Source organism: Mangifera indica, chromosome 10, assembly GCF_011075055.1.
Source record: "Mangifera indica cultivar Alphonso chromosome 10, CATAS_Mindica_2.1, whole genome shotgun sequence".
In the NCBI taxonomy this organism is placed as follows: Eukaryota; Viridiplantae; Streptophyta; class Magnoliopsida; order Sapindales; family Anacardiaceae; genus Mangifera; species Mangifera indica.
In genome coordinates, this window is record NC_058146.1 from 13,165,780 (window position 1) to 13,186,909 (window position 21,130).

The 21,130-nt window shown below is 32.8% G+C and overlaps 1 protein-coding gene across 1 annotated transcript; it reads right to left on the reverse strand.

The window, feature by feature from the left end:
- Window positions 1-963: 963 nt before the first annotated feature.
- On the reverse strand, window positions 964-16,610 carry LOC123227934 (serine/threonine-protein phosphatase 6 regulatory subunit 3-like). The gene is made up of 21 exons (XM_044653082.1): window positions 16,467-16,610; window positions 16,227-16,363; window positions 14,583-14,686; window positions 13,687-13,773; window positions 13,515-13,590; window positions 13,350-13,424; window positions 13,160-13,213; window positions 11,225-11,284; window positions 10,980-11,096; window positions 8,913-9,007; window positions 8,604-8,806; window positions 8,378-8,475; window positions 7,870-7,973; window positions 7,626-7,791; window positions 7,305-7,427; window positions 6,757-6,839; window positions 5,567-5,708; window positions 3,917-3,946; window positions 2,994-3,064; window positions 1,369-1,940; window positions 964-1,229 (listed from the first exon to the last, which is right to left on the reverse strand). Exons 2-20 carry the CDS (start codon window positions 16,263-16,265, stop codon window positions 1,370-1,372), a joined length of 2,298 nt encoding a protein of 765 aa, XP_044509017.1. The 5' UTR covers window positions 16,266-16,363; window positions 16,467-16,610; the 3' UTR covers window positions 964-1,229; window position 1,369.
- Window positions 16,611-21,130: the final 4,520 nt, after the last annotated feature.

Below are 21,130 nucleotides of genomic sequence, written 5' to 3' on the forward strand. Positions count from 1 at the left end.
GTTTTTACAGGTCTATCCGCATATTGTTCGGCCTGCCATCCTTCCAATTTAATAAATTATTGTGAGCCCTGTTGAGCTAACTTTTAGGTTACGTTTTTTATTTTTTATTATTTATATTATTTTATTTAATTTATAAATAATTAATAATTTTTTATTATTAATGATGATTTAACATATAATATAAGAAATAATCTGAATATCATATCTATCTTAGATATTAAAGGATTATTAAAATAAATTTGATTTTATTATAATATATAATTTATTTATTAATTTTTTAAAAGAAAAATAATTATATTTTTAATTATTATAATAAATAAGATAAAAAAATGTTTTTAAATAATTATACGTAATAATATTTAAATAAAATTATATATTAATATTTTTTAATTATTTTTAAATAAATATAATAATTATTTATATTTATCTATTTTTTTAAATATAATAATAATAATTTATATTTAATAATCTTTAAGATAATTTATCTTTAAAATAATTTTTTAATTTTAGTAATAAAATATTTTTAAAATCAAACAACCCCTTTCAAACTTGGGCACAATCCCCCTTAAAAGGGGGTTTTAATGCAGCCGGTAATTATAAGGGTCCTGCCCCTTGGGACGATGTTTTTTTTTTAAAACCTTGGGACTCTGCTCAAATTTATTCTAAATTCAAATTTAATATTCCATCAAACAAACCAAGTTTTAATATAAATTAAAAACTCATTTTTTAAAATTTGAAATTTTGAGTTGAAATCTACTTAAATTGAATTTAAAATTAAATTGTTTTTATTGAATTAAAGTTATAATTTATCAATTTTGAATGATTTTAAACTGACCCTAGAATCAACTCCAATCCAAATACATGTTAAAAACATTCCAAAAATATTTTAAGAAGTTTAAATATGCTATATTTTTCAACTCAAACCAGAGTCCTGATTTCACACAAATATTTATTCAATAATAGTTACCGAAAATGAAAAATACTTTCAATGATAAAAGGCATGCATATCAATTCTTATTATTATATATCACATTTATAAATACAAATATGAACAGATTATTTCACCAAAACTCCGTGTACGTCAAATTCCATTTCTTCTGAGTCATCCCCCCCTAACTAAATGCTAAAGTTAATTTGACTGATTAAATCCTGCATTACTTGTAAAATGTCCCCTTCCCCTTCTCTTCTCTTCTCTAGTTGAACGAACTCCACTGCACTCTCTTCAATGCCTGGGGGAAAAAAAAGAATCATCATCATCATCAACATCATCATGCCCTACTTTGACAATGTACAGAAGAACCTTCTAAAAGTACAGTGCCCAATTTCTCAAATATTCATCAATTTAACTCATTCTGTTGAACAATATACATCAGTTTTCTATTTCTTTCACCGCTCCTACGGCTGTCTCCACCTCCTTAGACGTAATTGGTTCTGGACTTGGATCGCCGTTGTCTGCAGGATTATAACTTGGAGTTTTATTTTCATCTTCTGACTGTAGGGAATCTCCGGCAGGCATTGCATTTGCTATTTTGTCAGAAGATTCAGAAGCATCTGGGCAGCGATCAACAACCTTATCCATCAAGTCTAATTGCACCTCACCATTAGCTTCACTTGCATTGGGTAGGTTACTGGGATCCGGACTCTCCCTCCATTCAACCCACACAGGAGGCTTTTCACTTGCACTGCCTCCTGTTTCCTCAGAATCTTTTGGCAGATTGTCAACAACTGTATCTTCTGATTTTGTTTCTGGTACAGCATCAGACGTTGCACTGTCATCTAAGTCTTCTTCCCCAATAACCACCTCATCATCTCCTCCACCATTCGTAACAGCAGCCTCTTCATTATTAGGAGAAGGAGAAGAGAGTAATTCAGTGTAGCGGTCATTGGTAACTCTATCATCCTCAAAAGCAAACCAATTGGAATTCGTAAAAAGAGAACCACTGCAAAGACCAAAGAAGAAGCATCGGTAACGAGGTCCAAAATCAGGATGGTCAGTAAATAGGTAATTTGCATGATGGAAACCCTGATTATAAATGCAAAAAGCTACTTAAACTAAATGTATGTTACAGGAATTCAAGGAAAAGCCGTCCAAATGAAAACTCATAGATTTCAAACGGGCAGCAGCAAACATCCACGCATTCAATTCCAAGAAATGTTGCAAAAACTGAAAAACTTTCATATGGCTAAGCACTAGTTAGAATCCAGGCATTCAATTCCAAAAAATGTTGCAAAAGCTGAAAAACGTTCATATGGCCTAGCACTAGTTAGAATGGAGTTGATTTCATACACACATTGTCCACAGTAAAGTCGACCAACTCAACAGACCAGGTTTGTTCCTCAAATGTCAACCATTCTTTGCTGAACAGATCAGTAGAAGCTATAAAAGGCCTAACCGAAAAAGTCAGGTGCTAGTCTGTTTCAAAAACTGAGAAACATGTATATAGCCAAGCTTTAGTCAGACTAGAGTTGATTTCACACACACATTGTCCGCATTAAAGTTGACCGAACAAACCAGGTTTGTTCCTCAAATGTCAACCATTCTTTGCTGAACAGACTGAGTCAGTAGAACCTAGAAAAGTAGGTTCTAGTCCTGTATGAAAGTTATTGTTAATTCAACAGGAAGAACAAAAATATTCCACATAGCCACAACACAACCAAAGTAGGTCCTCTTACTCTAATTCACAAATTTGGGCTACCAGTTTAAAAGCCAATGTAATAACCAAAAAAAATGCTATAGAATAAGCAACATGGCCCATATGTTAAGATAAATTTAATATTTTTTACATGTTGAATACTTACTAGGTTAACATAAGTCACTCTTTAAGCACAAAAACATCTACTTTGTTATCTACAACATGTTAACGACGAAATTTGGATACAAGGTTTATAGGTTTAATAGAATGACCTCAAGACTTCCAGATATATCTTGCTGATTTGATACCAAGCAAAAAGAGCAAAAAGAATGGAAGATTAAATACGGGCTTTTCACCTACCTTTCTTGGTCGTCTCCCAGGCGCAGAGAAGAAATAACAACTTCAGCAGATTCATCATCAAAGTAGACATCCTGCCAAGTATATCCATCAGAAAATATCCACTACTCATAAATATTTTTTTTTTAACAAGACAGCAAGTTATGAGAGTTATAATAGAAATTAGATTATATTCATATTAAAATTTATGTTTTTAAGACTCTTCATATTTAGATAGCAACTGGACAAAATTTAATTCACTGCTGTACAACTAGAATAGTCCAAAAGACTAATGATGATAGATTATGGTTGAAAAACTTGGTCAAACTACTTTCCACTATATAATATAGCATATAGATTTAATATCCAACTAGTCAATTTCCAAAGAACTATTGACATAATTAACAGTAAATCTGTAACAGTAACACACATCATGATTTTTCTTAATATGAAGCTAGATAATTTATTATAAATTTGAAAATTGATCTACAAGTGAGCAAGCTGTCAAGAGAAGCCCAAAAAAAAAAAAAAATGTTGCTCTCTTCCCACCCTATCCCTTTCATGCAGACATCAAAACAACATAATTCAAATAGGGATCATATAGTGAGTTTTTTCCTGCATACTCAGTAAGAAAACCCAAAGAAACATCACTTGACACTTCTCTGTAGAAGGTTTGATAAGATTTTGTTAAGCCTCATCAAAAAGCTCCGACGTTGATATAACAAAATATTGCAATATAAAAATATAAGAATTGAGCATGGACTGGTTAAAAAATCACGGCAAATAATGATGATTATCATCATCATCAAAAAAAAAATTATTATTATACAAATAATAATAAACAGAAAAAGGAAAAAAAGCTCGAAAGCAGTTGCTGAAACAGATACTAGAAAGTTATTCTCTTCACAATCAAGAAAGTGAGCATGAAATATAATTTCATCTCATACCTCATCATCCCGTCCAAGAGAGCCGTGTGCCTGAAATTCATAAAAAGGAATTAGTAAGTTGTGCCAGCTTCACATAGAATCTCACTAAAAAGGGAAACTCGCATCAGTGAAAGAAAAAATAATGGCAAAGGAAAAGCAATTCAATAAAAGAAGTAACCAATAAAAATTATCATCAATAATCTAGAAAAATATGATAATCAATTAATATGTTATAATTTAAAAAATGAATAAATATCACAGATGCATGAAAATAACATTACAGGTATTACATATGCGACACAATGATTCCAGTCTAATAGCTAAAATGAAAAGAGATGAAAAATAAAAGATAAATTTAGGTTAGGATGGTACAAACTTCTCTTGCATCTGCATTAGAACTCCCCATTACAATGATATATTCCCAAGAAATATGGCTTACCACAACTGTTGTACCCATATCCAAGATAGGATAAACAGTTACAGTCTAACCATTACATGACTATATATGCAGATACATAATTTGAAAAGTAAACAAATGCTGGGTGCTGTTGGTCCAAAACAGAGAATGTCAAACCTCTTTAAAACAGAAAATTTTATTTCTACAACAAAAAATGCAAAGATTGAGATGGACCAGAAGTCCTCTTTCAGATTTACAACAGGTCAGACATTTTTCTACAATATTGAGCTATAAAAAATCGGCCTCTAATTTTAGTGCAAAAGAGCTTCCCAGTTCTTCAAAAAGAAATTAAAAAATCCTTGAATTCTTTAGTGACCATGGCCCATAATGATGCTAAGAAAGATATTCCATTTCAAAATGAAAATAGAGTTTTGATTTGGAAAGAAGCAAATCCCCAAGAACTGCTTAGGTTACTTCATCAATAAACTATATACAAAAGTGAGCTGACAAGGAATGAAAATACAAATTAGAGGGGTATAACAACCAGACAAGTTTATTTAAAGAAGAACCTTTGAAAGTATAATTTATAAACATTTAAAACATAGGTGTGATTTCTGCTGTCTCAAATAAATTAAAGAAAGAACAAAATACAGATTTCAAATGCCATCTTGAATTTATTGCTTCATAGTATATGTGTAGAAAAGATAACTGCAAGATAATAAAATGATAGTTCACACCCTTCCAGACAAATGCATGTGGATTTATGACCAGAGAAAAGCCAATCAAACGCTCCAGTTAAATTGGTCTTCATACAGAATCCACACATATTTTAAGGAGGTATTAGGCAAAATAGACCATAAGAGAAAAATCATCTTATAAAATCTTTGACACTTAACTTTTTATGGCCTTGCCCCATGGATATAAGTCATGTTCTAGAGTAGATCATCTGTTCTCTAAACATGGCAAGTCTGCCTCATACCTTCACTTGGCATTTCCTAGACCCAACAATTCAAAGATCAATACCTAGCTTAAAAAGTGGTCATGACTTCTGTCGATCATTCAAAGGTGATATGCCTCTGCAATCGTGTCTCTGTTGGTAACCTACTTGACTAGTAGCATTTATAAAAATATATTTATTCTCCACCTTCATAATTCCTTCTCATAATATTTGATTGTTTACCGTTCAACTATATAGCTAATGAAAATTTATTTGATGAGTTAAAGAAATTAAAAATGTATTGCAATTGGACTACTCCGAAAATTCTAAAAAGTACCTCATCTATATCATCATTGTTGTAAATGCCATATCGAAATGCCTGGCTCAAGTTATTTGCCAAGGCTGCAACATCATAATCTCTATTTTGGTAATCATCATCATCACTATCTCTATTCGGGTCATGTAGAGCTGTCGGCCTCCTGTTTAAACAGATAAAACAATCCAATATTAATAAAAGTAAATAAAGACATTTATTAAATTCAATACAAGTGTAGCAACAAAATTCTCCCATGGTAAAAGGGATAGTAGCACATAAATGCACCAACCTCATTTAAACATATAATTTTAGCCATTCTAGATACTTTTATAGGAGTGTAACTAATTTATGAAATTAAAAAATTAAAATAAAGTAAAATATTTTAAGGCCTTGGCCTATATGAGTTGTGCATCTAACAATTAGCATTGCCTAAATAAATGGGAACTATAATCCCTAACTCATTTAATGAAACAAGCTTCTTATGCATCTAATAATTAGCATCATCTAAATAAATGGGAACTATAATCCCTAACCCATTTAATGAAACAAGCTTCTTACTAATCCTTTAGACACACCCACACACAGGAAAATAAAAGAACTATTAAAGTAACTTAGTGGTCCATCCAACAGAGTTAATTACAACACGAATTGGTCATCCAAGAATTCTTCCAACTACTCTCAATACATATAATTTAGCCAACATTGTTGCACTTCCATTGGTAAATAATAAATCAGATTGCAGACAAGAGAATTGGAATGTTGTTAATGAGATTTATATTTCTTAACTTTTTTGTGGACTACTACGCAACTACTTTTGTAAACATTTGTATTTTAAATAAAATTTCATATTTCCTATTCAAAATTTAAAAAAAAAAGGAAGATCTCAACATATATGCTCTTTGCACTCAGACTTACACTGATCATAACAGGCAAGTACAATTACGCAACGGCATGCTAGTAAAATAAAAATCACAATTGTGTAATAACCAGACTTATCCTGGCAGGTATATAGGTATATGGCTGTAGAATCTAGAAAATGTATCAACAACTTCTCTAAAGAAAACCATTACTACAAAATGCAATATGAAAAGACAGCACACGGAACTCAATCATATAAAAAGTAGTTAAACTTACTTCAGATGCGTAAGCAGAAAGATTCAGAAACAAAAACCTTTGGCAGGTTCAACAACATGTTTTGAAAGAAAACATACCCACAAGCCCACTGATATACATTCTCCACCGCATTTCGTTTTGATAGGACATTTATTTGCCAATCACTCCATTCACTGTTCTCCTATATAATTAAAATCCACAAATGAAAAAATAATAATGACTAAGAAAATTCAAATAATGATTGAGAACAATAGATAATTTTGCATTAGATAAGAGATATATAGTGTAAGTTAATCAAAATCAGGACAACAAGCTCACTGCTAGTGACAACATGCACATGACACAAATAGTTGGGACACTTCTAGGAAGGGAGAGATGTTAAACTCAAAGTTAGCATAATCTTTCAATCGATCTTAAATGAAAAAACATGCTCTAGAACAACTACAATAATAAATAAATAAAAGACCTACGAACTACTTAATATACCCCAACTCACAGTTCCACCATGCACATATTAGTCTATTATATAACTAAGCCAATCAGGCTGTAATCTTGACTTTACCTCTTTAAAAGCCAGTGAAAGAACTTTCCTTAAGCAATATTGCCCATCAACTGATTAAACAACAGTATAGGTTGAGTAATAAACCTGCAAATATGCTTGAATTTCTTTGCTGCTATTTCCCAGCTGTACAAGTTTGTTAGATATACGTGTTAAGTGCCCAATATTCCCTATCCTGGGCGGCAATCTACCCTCAGCTGGAATAGTTGGCTGTTGGAGAACAATATTTGTTAGTTCTAACTAGCAGATAAAAGGTTAAGTGCTGACCAAAAGCAACAAGCACATGATAACTTACCCATAAAAAAAAGCACATGATAGAAAAAATAAAAAGAAAAGAAAAAACAGAAATAATTTTAAGAAATGCCCCAACAAATAAATAATAGTAACTTACAGATACAGGACAATTACCTTGTTTGGATCAGCTTCTAAAATGAAATTCTTCTCTGCTGCAAGAATTTTCCCACTGAGATTGCACTCATGAAGGAGGTGTTCGATAAGAGGTGTTTTTTTGCTCTCCAAACAAGATAAGATTATGGTCTCTACGTGATGATGCAAAAAATTATTGTATGGGTACCTACAGTCAATTAAAACAGGCATAAGGCCAGAAGTCTGGTCACCCTCCATTGCATAGCAGAGCTTCTTTTTAACTTACTCAAAGAACAAGTCCCATATTCTTTTCACTGCACCTAGTCGAATTAATTCCTTCTCAGCTGCTTCGCTGCCAACTGTCAGCAATACTGAAAAGAACTCTACAATCTGAAAACATTCATGTTCAATTAGTAGTCAAGAATAGCAAATCACTAATTAGCTTACTCTGAAAAACAAATTGGAAATTCAAGCTAGGACTACCTACAAAATAGTCAAACAGTAGAAACTTCTACTTATGCGAAGGTCAAAAATTAAGACAGCCAAACCCTAAGGGTTAGCAAATCTAGTGAAGCACTAGAACTTCTAGGAAGAAGCCCAGGTTTGAGCTTCTACCACGCTTGGAAGCCCTAACTTACCTGCTTCAGTGATTGTAGGTCTAATCATTATGCCCCAGGGATTTACCCATATAACCAATCCAAGCAAGGTTCCCCAATTAACGGAAAAAAAAATTAAGATAGCTTTTAAATCATTAAAGAAAAATAAAAGGACTAGAATAAACAAATAAGACATACTTTCAAGCGATGATTTCCAAGAGGTGGCTGCAACTTGCCATATGTGGTTAGCAAGACACTCTCCTCAGACGACACATCCAAAAGCTTCAGTAAATCACCTGCAGAATTGCACAACATCAAAATTATTTTCTTTAGTCATAAAAAGAAAACAAATTAGTGACAGAAACAGACAAGGCTCTGATCTTGTATCACCATATAATGGAAAACTTATTGACCAAATATTCACCTAGGATACCCAGCATTCCTTCAACTGTATCCGGATTTGCAGTTACTGTGGATCCATGAGTTATCTGACGGTTGAACATATAGTATGTCCCTGATGTTAGCCTCTTAGGGTCTAACAAAGATATACAGATAGACAATGAGTTAACCAGAACAGATTTTGGCCGAGAGTCTTCCAAAGCATGATGAAATAACCTCCCTATGAAACTGCATGATTGCACAGAAAAAAGAAATGCCCAGTAATAAAATTAGGGGGATGCCATACAGAACCATTAGCAGTTTATCTGGGCAACAATGTAAGATAAAACAATACATTGGACTAGTAATCTTAGCTGCAAAACCCGGGGGAGCAAATCGTGTTATAGAACACAGTGTTTCAGCCGCATTTGCATGCACCTCTGGACAATCCTGTGGCAAAAAAAGTATGTATCTATTTAATACATGGCAATCATTGCATATTACATATGAAAGATTGTTGAATATCAATCTAGAGTGTGAATAACAAATAATTTAAACTTGCATTTTATTCTTGAACTTCACATGCCCAACAGTAAGAAGTCAAATATGTATTGGTTATAGCACTTTGTGAAACAAAGCATCTCATCTAGATAACCTTTAAAAGGGGTTCAACAAAAAAGACCTAAAGTCTTAGAAAATGCAGCAGCATTTGAAGAAATTGGCACTAATGCAAAATATATAAATTGGCAAATGACCAGAAGTCAAAGATGTATCGCTACAACAATTTGTGAAACATTGCATCTCATCTAGATAACCTTTAAAAGGGTCCAACAAAAAAGACCTAACATCTTCAAAAATGCAGCGGCATTTGAAGAAATTGGCACCAAGGAAAAATATATAAATTGGCAAATAATTGAGTTAATCAGATCCCCCACTTCAGTCACTCCTCTGACTACTCATAAACCACCTGACAATTTTGTTTCCTTATTTATTTTTTACTTTTCTTTTTGGCCAGAAACAAACAGATTCCAATCAAATAAAAAGTAAAACGGAAAAGTTTCCCACACAAAAAAGGAAAGCTGTCCCTAAAACCTAGGCTTAGAAAAACTATATAAAGTGAAAAACAATTCTCCAATTTAACAATAATCATCCCTAAATCCCTAAACAAGTTCACACAAAAATCTTCCCGATCTAGGTAATTGAAGCTCCCCCATGTTGAATAAAGAAAAAAGAAACATCTTGAAACTCTGGAGTAAAGATGCCCAAAGAGAATCCCAAAATTTTACTTTATCCAACATAGACAAAATCTCTTGGCCAGATGTATCTAAAAAGAAACTCTCTTGTTTATTTCTAATAATGTGCCTAAAAAGTAGCCATAACTGTAAAAATTCCATAACACTGCTTGTCCAAAGTAACATGTTTGTTTAACAGAGCCAAAGAAGAGGAAGGAGGTATTACCCAAAACAGATTAAACTACCTGACATTTCCATCACCATCAAGCTTCATAATCCAACAATGAATATCAAATGATTTAATTGATCATTGCCAATAATTTCACTGCTTGTCTAAAGAAAATCTAGTCAATCAAAAATTGGTAATGAATATCTTTATTTTTTCAGTAAATAACATAATTCCAACTAGAGAATTTGCACGCCATGCCAAGGCCCACGAACATAGCAGGCTGTGTCGGGGCCTCACAGGAAGGCCTGTAGGCCGCCACGGCCCGCAAAAATTTTAAAAATTGGTGGGCCAGCCCACAAAGGCATGGCCCACAATGCTGCAGGTCAGACCCCGGGCCTTCTTATTTTGTGGACCAGCAGGGCCCGCATTTTGAGGGCCTTAGCATGGCACAGCTCGTGGCACATCAAGCCTCGCCATTTTCAGCCCAGCCAAGCACGGCCCACTGCCGGCTCTAATTCCAACATTATTATTACATTAGTAACCAACTTGAATTGATTTCACTTAACTAGCTTTCAGAATTTTCTTCATGTCACAATTTAGTTTTGCAATCCTGATTAATTTTAGCTTCCAAACTTTCATTGCATATATAAATATAAAGTATTAAATAAACCTATTATAAGCTCTTGACATACAAAATTCTGGGAGTAAAATCCAGATCATTATACTTAACTTGTAGATATGCCTATTAGTAGAATCATAAATATTCATGGCCACTCTATGCACATCAAAACATTTTTTTTTTTTTATAACAACAACAATAAGCGAGGATTACTTTCATAGGCTAACTGAAATTTAAATATATGTAAGTCCCTCCAATGGGGGAGAAAACGAGATGTAATCAAAATTAAGAAAACCCAGTTTCTTCAATATGAATGCAGTAGCAAGAAAATGTTGCAGTCACACCTTATCAAGATATAGAAATCTAAGAATAGAAATTAAGAAGACAACGAAAGAAACTTACCGAAGAGCTGAACTTGTCCACAATCATCTCTAACACATTTGTATCCTCTATCCACTGCATTGACTCGCTATAGTTTGCATGCATGTGCTCATCGGCACCAATAAGGCGTATTAAAACCTGTTTACAAAGAGGTAGCAATTATAGGAACAAAATACAGGCATAATGCAGATGCAATTGAATGTAACCAAAACATAACTTTGAGCAAGTAGTTAATATACAAGCAACATATATGATGAACAACCAACCTCCATGATAGATGTAATACCAATCAGGTCAACTAGCCGAGAAATAATTTCTTGATGTGCCTGGATGACAGCATAAAAATGGGACATAAGCTTACTACATATCATACAGAAACATAAAAAAATTAACTAAACTAAATTAGAAAAAATGGATGCATAGGGTGGTGAGAAATGGTTTTAACCAGTGCTGTCAGAAGAATCTAAAGGTGAATAGAGAATCTGCCATCGTTTCATAAAGTATATGACTTGCTGAATCATAAATTTTTGAGCAATAACAACATTGCAAATCATTACTCCTAGAAATAAGTGTCAAGGATCAGTATAAGGTATGAATACATTCAAATTGTATCTTAAAATATCGCTTCTTTTTTAAAATCCACAAGAACAACCTCCAATTTCTTGGGACTGAAAATCAACAAGCCCAACACTATTATGCTTTATTACCCTGATCAGCAAATTGACATGTCCTCACAAAAAAGTCAAATATTATACAACATATCTATATAAATTGTTAATAAACATTTAACTATATTAAGATAAAAATAAGAGGCATATTAGTGGACTATAAAAAAAGATATCAAAAACATTGCATACATAAACATACCCTTATCAAAAATAAACATACCCTTTATTGCCAATAATACAAGTCAAATATCATACTCAATGGAAGTTGAAGGCAACTACTTATCAATTAATGTTTGTATTAGGGCAATATTAATTAAGAAGTTCAAATTATTAAGATCATATTAGATATAAATAAGGATGATAACATTAGATATTGATTAGGAAGATGATATCTGATTTAGAAAATAGTTGACTTAGTTGATATTTGATGTATTTGATTGCACGTATTGGGATGAGATGAAATTACTATAAAGGAGGGGTTGGATGGAGGAACAGAAGGAGAAAAATATTGTTATTTGGGTATTTTGCGCAGCCTTTGGCTAACTAGGACGCTATCCTTAGGGAGGAACTGAGACCTCTTATTGTTAGCATTGTTTTCTTGTGATATTAATAATATTGGTGCTCAGTCCCTAAAAGTATGCAATGAAGATAACTTATAATTCATGATTGAAAATTTTTCAATAAAACACAATCATAATGTACATGATCCAACCCCACAGAGGAAAGGAAATTCTGACTAAACATATGATGGTTTTATTACATACAAAGAAGACAGCAATAGCGTGCTCATTTCAAAGCAACAACACAATTACAACTAAATCCATGGGATTCATTGAAATTCAGCTCAAGAGATAAGGTAAAATTTCTACCAAAAATCAGACCTACACTCTGAATTGTAGTTACAATTCAAAAGAACAATCAATAGGTAGGAACATCTACACACCAATTTTCATAATTATTCAATTTTTTGTTCTGTTTGAACAAAAGACGATTGTATCTTCTTAGACATCCTGATAACAATGCAATGCAAACTTAAGATCCAGTAAATGAACAAGCGTGGAAATAAATGCCCCGGAATTCTCATGATTTGCAAAACTGCAAACTCCCCAATTCATATATGATGTAAGGGGCCTGTAACATCCCTACAATGACTCAACTCTACTTACAGACTACCATACTCCATTATACCTTCATCACATCCTCATAGCAAAAGAAACAAGGGGCTTACAAGCATAAAATACTGATGGAGGTTCAACTGAAATGGAAGCCTATTCATTCAATATTAATACTGGCAGAAAATAATCACAAAGGGAGTGAAAATCTCAACTCTAGACACCACAATGGCTGACACTTCCAAGAGTTAAATTAACATTTTTCATTGATAAACATCCTCTGTAAATCTTCTTTTTTATTTATATTTCAAAGGCAACAAGAATGATAAATTATACACTGGAAAGTGAACTGTCATTAAAATTATTGTAGCACAAATGGAAAAGAATATTAAAAAAAGTTGAAAGAGATAACTTAACTTACTTTAACATAATGCATAAAATGAATTGTCTTCCTCAACAACAGACAAATCACAACCTACAAAGAAGACAATAGGGCAACATTAGAAGAGATAAAATGATAATCAGAATATAAAGAGAACCTCCAATGATGAGGGGTGTTGATAGTCCCTTCATCTGACATACTACTATCTTTAAAATTCAGTTTGAGGTACCTTGCTGAAGTACCCAGCCAGTAATGTGCTATGCGGGTTTTCCGGTTCCAGAAAGGAAAACAACAAATTCATCAACTGAAAATAAGAAATGACCTGACAGTTCAGAGATTGACATTCTGGAAATATAAAATGAGCAACCAGAAAGGAACAGAGTTGGCATCTTACCTCCTCATCCTCTACCAATGTCTTAAGAATGATATCAACTTCACAAGTAAAAATCTCACAAGCTATAAAGGGAAACCTAAGGAATCAATAAATAAATGGTAATATCAACTACTGAATCCAGACTGATATACCATGTAGCAACAAGATAAAAATGGTCATCCATTAAACCTACTTAAAAGTTCGCCTCTTTTCAGCATCCTCAGCAGCCTCAACCACAACATATCGAATCAGTTGTTCAACCTGAGGCCTTTCTCGCAAACTGGAAGGCAAGAAAAATAACAAAATATGGTATATAATAAAAACCAGAAAACCATTATCAACTGTCAAAAAAATGGCAAGCTTGTAAAGCAAATTTAAGGGCACAATTTCAGTGTTGCACAGAGAAGAACATAAAACACATCAAATTTAAAAAGCACTCATAATTCTTTGTATAGTTTCTTTTTCTAAAAAAATAAATAAATAAGATATCCCTCCTTGAAGCCTTTATCCAAGGGCAGTCAATACCTATACAGCACCAAGGCATTAGCAATAATATCCTAACCACAAAAACTCAAATGAGCATACAATGAAGGAAATGCCTTGAAGCTTGCCAAGGCATTAGAATTTTGTGCCAGGCACAAATGCTAGGTGAAATCCAACAAGGGATATCCCTCATGTAAATAAGCATAAGAAAAGGGAAAAAGATTGAGCAGCTATAGATCCTGTAAGTTTGAATACCTCATTTTTAAAATCTATTGCATTAGCTAAGGAGCCAAATCCTAGTGCCTAAGAAGCAATGAGTGAAAAAATCAACTACGAGAAAAAGAATCAACCTTTGACTAACACTTTGACTTTTCAACCTGTATTCTAATCAATCTTTGCTAATTAACCTCATGTATCATGACATTTCAATAGTAATGATCCTTGAAAATAGCAGAAAGACACAATTTTCGAAGATACAATTTAAAAGTTAAAAATAAACACAAGGTAGAAATAGTCCCTAGAAATCAATTACTCATTAGCAATAACAAAACAAAGACAAAATACATAAAAATTTCATATACATGAAGAAGATTAAAAAAATATTACAAATTTATAAGTCGGCCATTCAAAGCTTTGCATTCTTGAATTATATCATCCTCATCAAGAAGCTCCTCCAATGTGAAATTCTCCTTATCCAAAATTGTCTCCACCTACATTTAGGACCCAGGAAAAGTGAAATGAAAGAGAAAAAAAAACTAAAATTTTTTGGATAAAAATTTAGAACATCCAAAACTAAATGAGCTGGGTAATAAATATGAGAAAGACAAGCAGATGTTATCACCAAATGGGGAATGAAGCAAAAATCATGTTAAAGCAAAACCACAACTTCTGTTTCCATCATAACAAGTCAAGCACAAGCTTTCCTCAAACACATCCAGTTTGTGATGAAGCATCTGCGATGGCATATTATGCATCATGATGCAACAGTCTAAAACAAAGCATGTAGCATGCAACATATTACTTTTAAAACGTCAGTTTGAGCAAAATACGTTCAAAGAGCATGAGATGCTCTTGAAAAAGGATCTATTTCATGAACAGATCTAACATCAAGTATAAATCTTCATCCCACTTTACCAATGTTAGTTATCTAGCTAGAGACAACACATCATTCAAAACATCTCCTCTCTTACTGATTTTTTCATAAAAACTGAGGGTTGATAGTTTCCAGATCCAATAGGCTTAGAAAAATGGATCAGCATAGGGTTAAAAAAAAAAAATTTGAGTCCTTTTATTCTCCAATTTTTTTTATTTAAACCAACAAATGGGGTAAAAGACAACATTTGGAAAAAAGAAGTTACTAGAAGTTCATTCTGGAATAGTATCCAGCATCAGTGATGATCAAATGCTCAGGCATCAGTCAATTTCCCTCAAATTTTATAAATCTTAAGTGTAGTTTCTCCCTTCTATTTCTTAAATCTTTCTCTTAAATTTCTTATCTTCATTGCTTGGTAATACTGAACAGTCACAGTTACTGATCCTGGTAGCAAATTAAATTTCTTTGGAAGGAACCCCTTACAATTTTATCTCTATTCATCTCTCATTACGGCAGACATACTGATTTTGCAACACACAAAATTCAGCGCAAAATGGTACAGTTCTTATGCTCTCCTACAGGATGATTTAAACTTTAGCATCTAAATTAAGCAATAATATAACTCCGTTATTACTACCCAGTAAACTTATTCACTGAAACCCAAATTGCCCCTGATCAACTAACCAAAAGATTTCTATTGTTATCAACATTAATAGTTGTCTTTCCTATGTCCAAAAAGAGACAAGCTATAATATAAAAAAGAGAAAAACAATAAAAAATTTATCAAATTCAAACAGATAACACTCTTAACTCTCACTATTGCATTGCAATTTTGCTGAAACTTGGCTGATAGAAACAGTTCTTTGACCACAGAGTCAATTCCTCTTTATTTCAAATACACCAGAACCTAAGTAAGCATTTAATTCAATTCAAAATGACTAGAAAAGATACGCATATAAACAGAAACCACAACTTACCAAAACGCACTGTTCTGTATGCATATCGAAACTAAAAAATTTAAATACAATAACCTATGTAATCCAAACAAAGAAATCCATTTCCAAATTACACATAAATGCAGCAACAAATGCGCACACAGATCACGAATCAGGCAACCAAGCAATCAAAATTGAAAAAAAACAAAGACAAAAACTCACCGGAGACGCAGTAGACAATCCTGTCATACGCCAAAACATCTTCGCAATCAAACACCGAAGCCACCGCCAAATTCAGATCCGAACAATGCAAAACCCTAATCACCGGTCCACCAAACACGCCGCGATGAAACGAAACCCTAGAATCAGAACGGCCAGCGATTCGTAAATCAACAAAGCTTAGAAATTCAGATCAAACCGAAATTTTCCAATAGAGAGAAAGGAAGAGAGTGAGAAGCAAACCTGTAATCGCGGAAGAGTGTGAAAAATATTTTTGGGTAAATTTTTTGAATGCTCATGTTGTGCTAAATACACGGTAAGTTGTTTTAATAATTTTTTTTTATTTTAAATAATTTGAAATAATTGTCTATATTTGTGGCATGTGATGATTAACAAAAATGGTTATGCTGGAGAGCATCCACGCAAATTTGTTTTTCTTTTTTAAAGTTTTAATGCCCCCTAACTTTTGAAAAGTATTAACACTCCCCTAATGGGGGGGTTTTTGTACTTTTTAAGACGTTAAATGACAATATCGTATTGGGGAAAATGTAAGCCAAACTGTCTTAGACTTGATTTGTGTTTAACTTAAACGAGGTGAATTCAAATTAAAATTATCTTAATTTGACTTAAGTGAGTTATTGAAAAAACTATTAACGGATTGTAATGTTCTGACTTTTTTATTTTCACTCATAAATTTTATTTAATTTTAACTTTTTCTTTAATAATTTTTCTTTTTTATTTTCGATTCTTCTTTTTTAATAACTTTTTTGATAAACTCATCGCTAACTTGAGTTTGAGCGAGACTTTTTCAATTCTAGTTGAGCTTAAATCAACCTTTCTTAAATCTCGGTTCGGTTCAAATCCTATACAATACTTTTACAGATTTCTGAGGGTGATTATACTTTCCAATCTTTGAGGGGACAAAATGACAAAACGTTATAAGTTTTTAGTCCTGTATTGTTGGAGGAATTTTGTCCACTTGGTTTCAAAGCCACTACATGTCAGACTTCCTCTTTTCAATTAGAGACATATTGTCAATTTCTTACCATGTTTTACTCCTAATATCTTCAATAAATCATATTTAAAATTAACACATACTTTCCCTATTCCAATTTCTTCCTTATATGTTGTCAATCTTGATTTATTTTTCACCATTGAAATAGTCATAATATGCTTACCATTGTTTGAATATTTGTTTTTTCTACTACATTTAGCAAAATTTCTAAATGTGAAGGGTGATTAGATTTTTTTGCTTCAACTTTGAATAATTTTTCTTTATTCCAATGAATGAATAACTATTTTCGACCTGAATTTTGATCAGTATGACTATTTTCCACCACTTGAGTTTGAAAATTTTTTTGTGAATCATTTACCTATTTCCATTATTGACAATGATTATATGTAAGTATATAAAGGTTGTTTTTCTTTTTCCTCTTTTTTTACAATATATTTTTGTCTTTTTATTATCTTAAAAATCTTTCTCGATAGAAATTCAATTTCACTCAACTAAAGTAGACATTTCATATGTCTTTAAAAAGTGTAAATACCTTTTTTTTTCTTTTTCGATCTCTCACTTATGCTTATAACAGTCGCAATTTTTGTCTTCATTGCCACCACGGGTCGTAACACTCACAAACATGTATTTAGGTCATTTTAGTCTTTTTATTATTATATGAATTATATTGGCTATTGATATGTGAAAAAATGCATAATCATTGAAAAATTTGAAATTTTGTTCTAACGAAAGATTATGCTAGAAAAGCGCACACCTGTTTATAAATATGTCACGTGGACAATATAAATATTTAACGTCATAAATTTTAATTGTCTCTGTAACACCCCAGGTCCAATAACCCGGCCCACTGTTAAGATATTGTCCACTTTGGACACACAGTCCATCATGGGTTTGCTTCTGGGCTTTACAACCCAAAACGCGTCTTGACAGTTAAGGAGCTCACAGGCTATTTAACCAATTCAATTCTCCCACCACTAACCAATGTGGGATCCAAAGACAGAGCACACACAGACCCAGCATCTCTCCCGTGCTTTGTCGATGTGGGATTCGCCTAGGGGTATCACATACACCCCCCCTTACGGGACTCAGCGTCCTCGCTGAGGTTTGCCCCACCATCGTTCAAGAGGACACGCGGAGTTGCTCTGATACCATTTGTAACACCCCAGGTCCAATAACCCGACCCACTGTTAAGATATTGTCCACTTTAGACACACAGTCCATCATGGGTTTGCTTCTGGGCTTTGCAACCCAAAACGCGTCTTGACAGTTAAGGAGCTCACAGGCTATTTAACCAATTCAATTCTCCCACCACTAACCAATGTGGGATCCAAAGACAGAGCACACACAGACCCAGCATCTCTCCCGTGCTTTGTCGATGTGGGATTCGCCTAGGGGTATCACAGTCTCCCAATATGCGTAATTAACATATTACTTGCAAATCACATATATTAAAAAAAAAAACCACCTTCATCTTCTTCCATATGCGTGATTCGCATATTATTTGCGAATCACACATGTTAAAAAAAGGCATTGAAATGTTCATTTCATGCCCCATTTCACCAAAGAACTATTATCACACTATTTAATTACTAAAAGAATTAATAAATCAAGATAATCATAATCCATTTAAATTATTTTACATAAAAACTCAAGAATGAAAACAAGTCAACTGGATATCTTGAACCTCAAATTTCTTTGTATAAACAAGTAAATCTCAATATTATGAGCAATGCGTGATGAAGATGAATAAGTTACTATTTGTAATGTTTTGTTTAAAAATTATAAGGGCAGTACTGTAATTATAGTTAAGGATGCATGAGTTATTTCTTTCATTAAGTGAGGGCAGGTTTGTCATTTCGCTGGGCTTTCACACATTTTTTACCTAAGTATATAAGTCTTGCATTGGTTGTGAACTGTATATTGAGAGAGGAAAGGCGTGAGGCTGTTGGGTTTATTCCTTCCCTAGTTTCTTGCATCTTGTGGCTACTGTGAAGGAGTTTCAGCTTCTTGAGTTTGATTGGCGGTGTCTCATCGGTGAAGTCAGGTTCTCTTTGACTTTGTTTTACTGTGTATATGCTTTGTTTATTGTTTTGGTTGTACAAAGATTGAGATCCGTGTGTTTGTATTCTATAATCGAACTTGATATTAGTGGATTTGACTAGAGGAACACCTCTGCCTTGGATGTAGGATTTCTTTTACGAAATCTGAACCAAGTATATCGTGTTATTATTTTTCTGATTTTTTTCGCTATTATATTATTTGGATTGGAATATCTTGGGGTTCAATCTATAAATCTATAACAAGTGGTATCAAAGCCATTAAAGATTTTTTCGATCTATGTACTTTGACCTATTTTTTTCTTTTCTTTTTCGATTATATTTGGCTATTTGTGTATATCTTGAGATGTGTTTGGCTTTCGTGCTTTTCAGTACATTCTGGTGAAATATATGTGTTGTGTCTCTTGATATATTTGAATATATTTCGGAAAGGTTGTGTTCTTATTATGAGTACTTTGCTTTCTTGGTACTGCTATGCATTCTTTTGGTATCTGTAGAATTAAAAAAACTAAAAGAAAAAGCAAAAGAACATAATGAGGTCAACAAGACTAGAAATAGAACAATTTAGCATAAAAAATTATTTTAATATTTGGAGGAAAAAAGATGAGGGTTGTTTTGATGCATCAAAAATGTGCAAAGGCCTTGGAGGGTGTGGATGTTTTACCTTCTAATATGACAGAATCTCAAAAGGTTGAGGTACCTGAAACTGTCTATAGCTTGCTTATTTTATATTTTTCTGATAATGTTTTAAGACAAGTTGATGATGTTAATACTGTTGCAAAATTATGGTCGAAGCTTGGATCTTTTTATATGACTAAATCTTTGACTAATAAAATTTATTTGAAAGAGTAACTTTTTGGTCTTAAAATGGATCCAGAAAAGTCTTTGAAAGAAAATTTAGATAAGTTCAATAAAATTATTATTAATCTGGCTAATATAGAAGAAAAGATTTCAGATGAAAATCAAGTCATTATTATTTTGAACTCATTGCCTGAAACTTTTAAAGATGTAAAAGTTGCTATCAAATATTGTAGAGAGTCTCTTTCTTTAGAGGATGTCTTAGGGGCTCTTAAGTCAAAAGATTTAGAAATGAAGATAGAAAAGAAAACCATAGGTGAAGGTTTGCAAGTTAGAGGTAGAACAGAAAAGAAAATTCAACAAAAAGATAAAAGAAATAATATATCTAAATCTAGGCCTAAAAGAGTTTGTTGGAATTGTCATAAAGAAGGTCATATGAAAAAAAAATTGCCCTGAAAGAAAGAAAATGAATTTTCCTTCCAATAATGAGAAACATGAGTCTGTAAATCTACTTGATGGCTATGACAATGCTGAAGTATTGGTATTATCTAAGGGGTTGTCTAGAGAAGAATGGGTTTTAGATTCAGAATGCACCTTTCACATGACACCTAGAAAAGACTGGTTTTTATATTTAAAACATATAAATGGGGAAAAAGTCTTAATGGGTAATGATGATGCAAGTGAGATAACTGGTATAGGTGCAATAAAACTGAAACTTGTTGATGGTTTTATTAAAATTCTCAATGATGTTAGACTAGTTCCTAAATTGAGAAGAAACCTAATATCTTTAGGTTTGTAGATTCCAAGGGCTATTCTTATAAATTTGAAAAAGGTGTGCTTAAAATAATGAGAGGTGCTTTGGCAGTAATGAGAGCTAAACTAATAAATGGGTTATACATTTTAGAGGGAACAGTTGTTAGTGACTCAATATCTTCTAAACCTGATAAGGTGGATGAAACTGTTTTGTGGCATAAAAGGCTAGGACACATTAGTTTCTTGGGCTTGCAAGAACTTTGTAAACAAAACTTGATTAATTC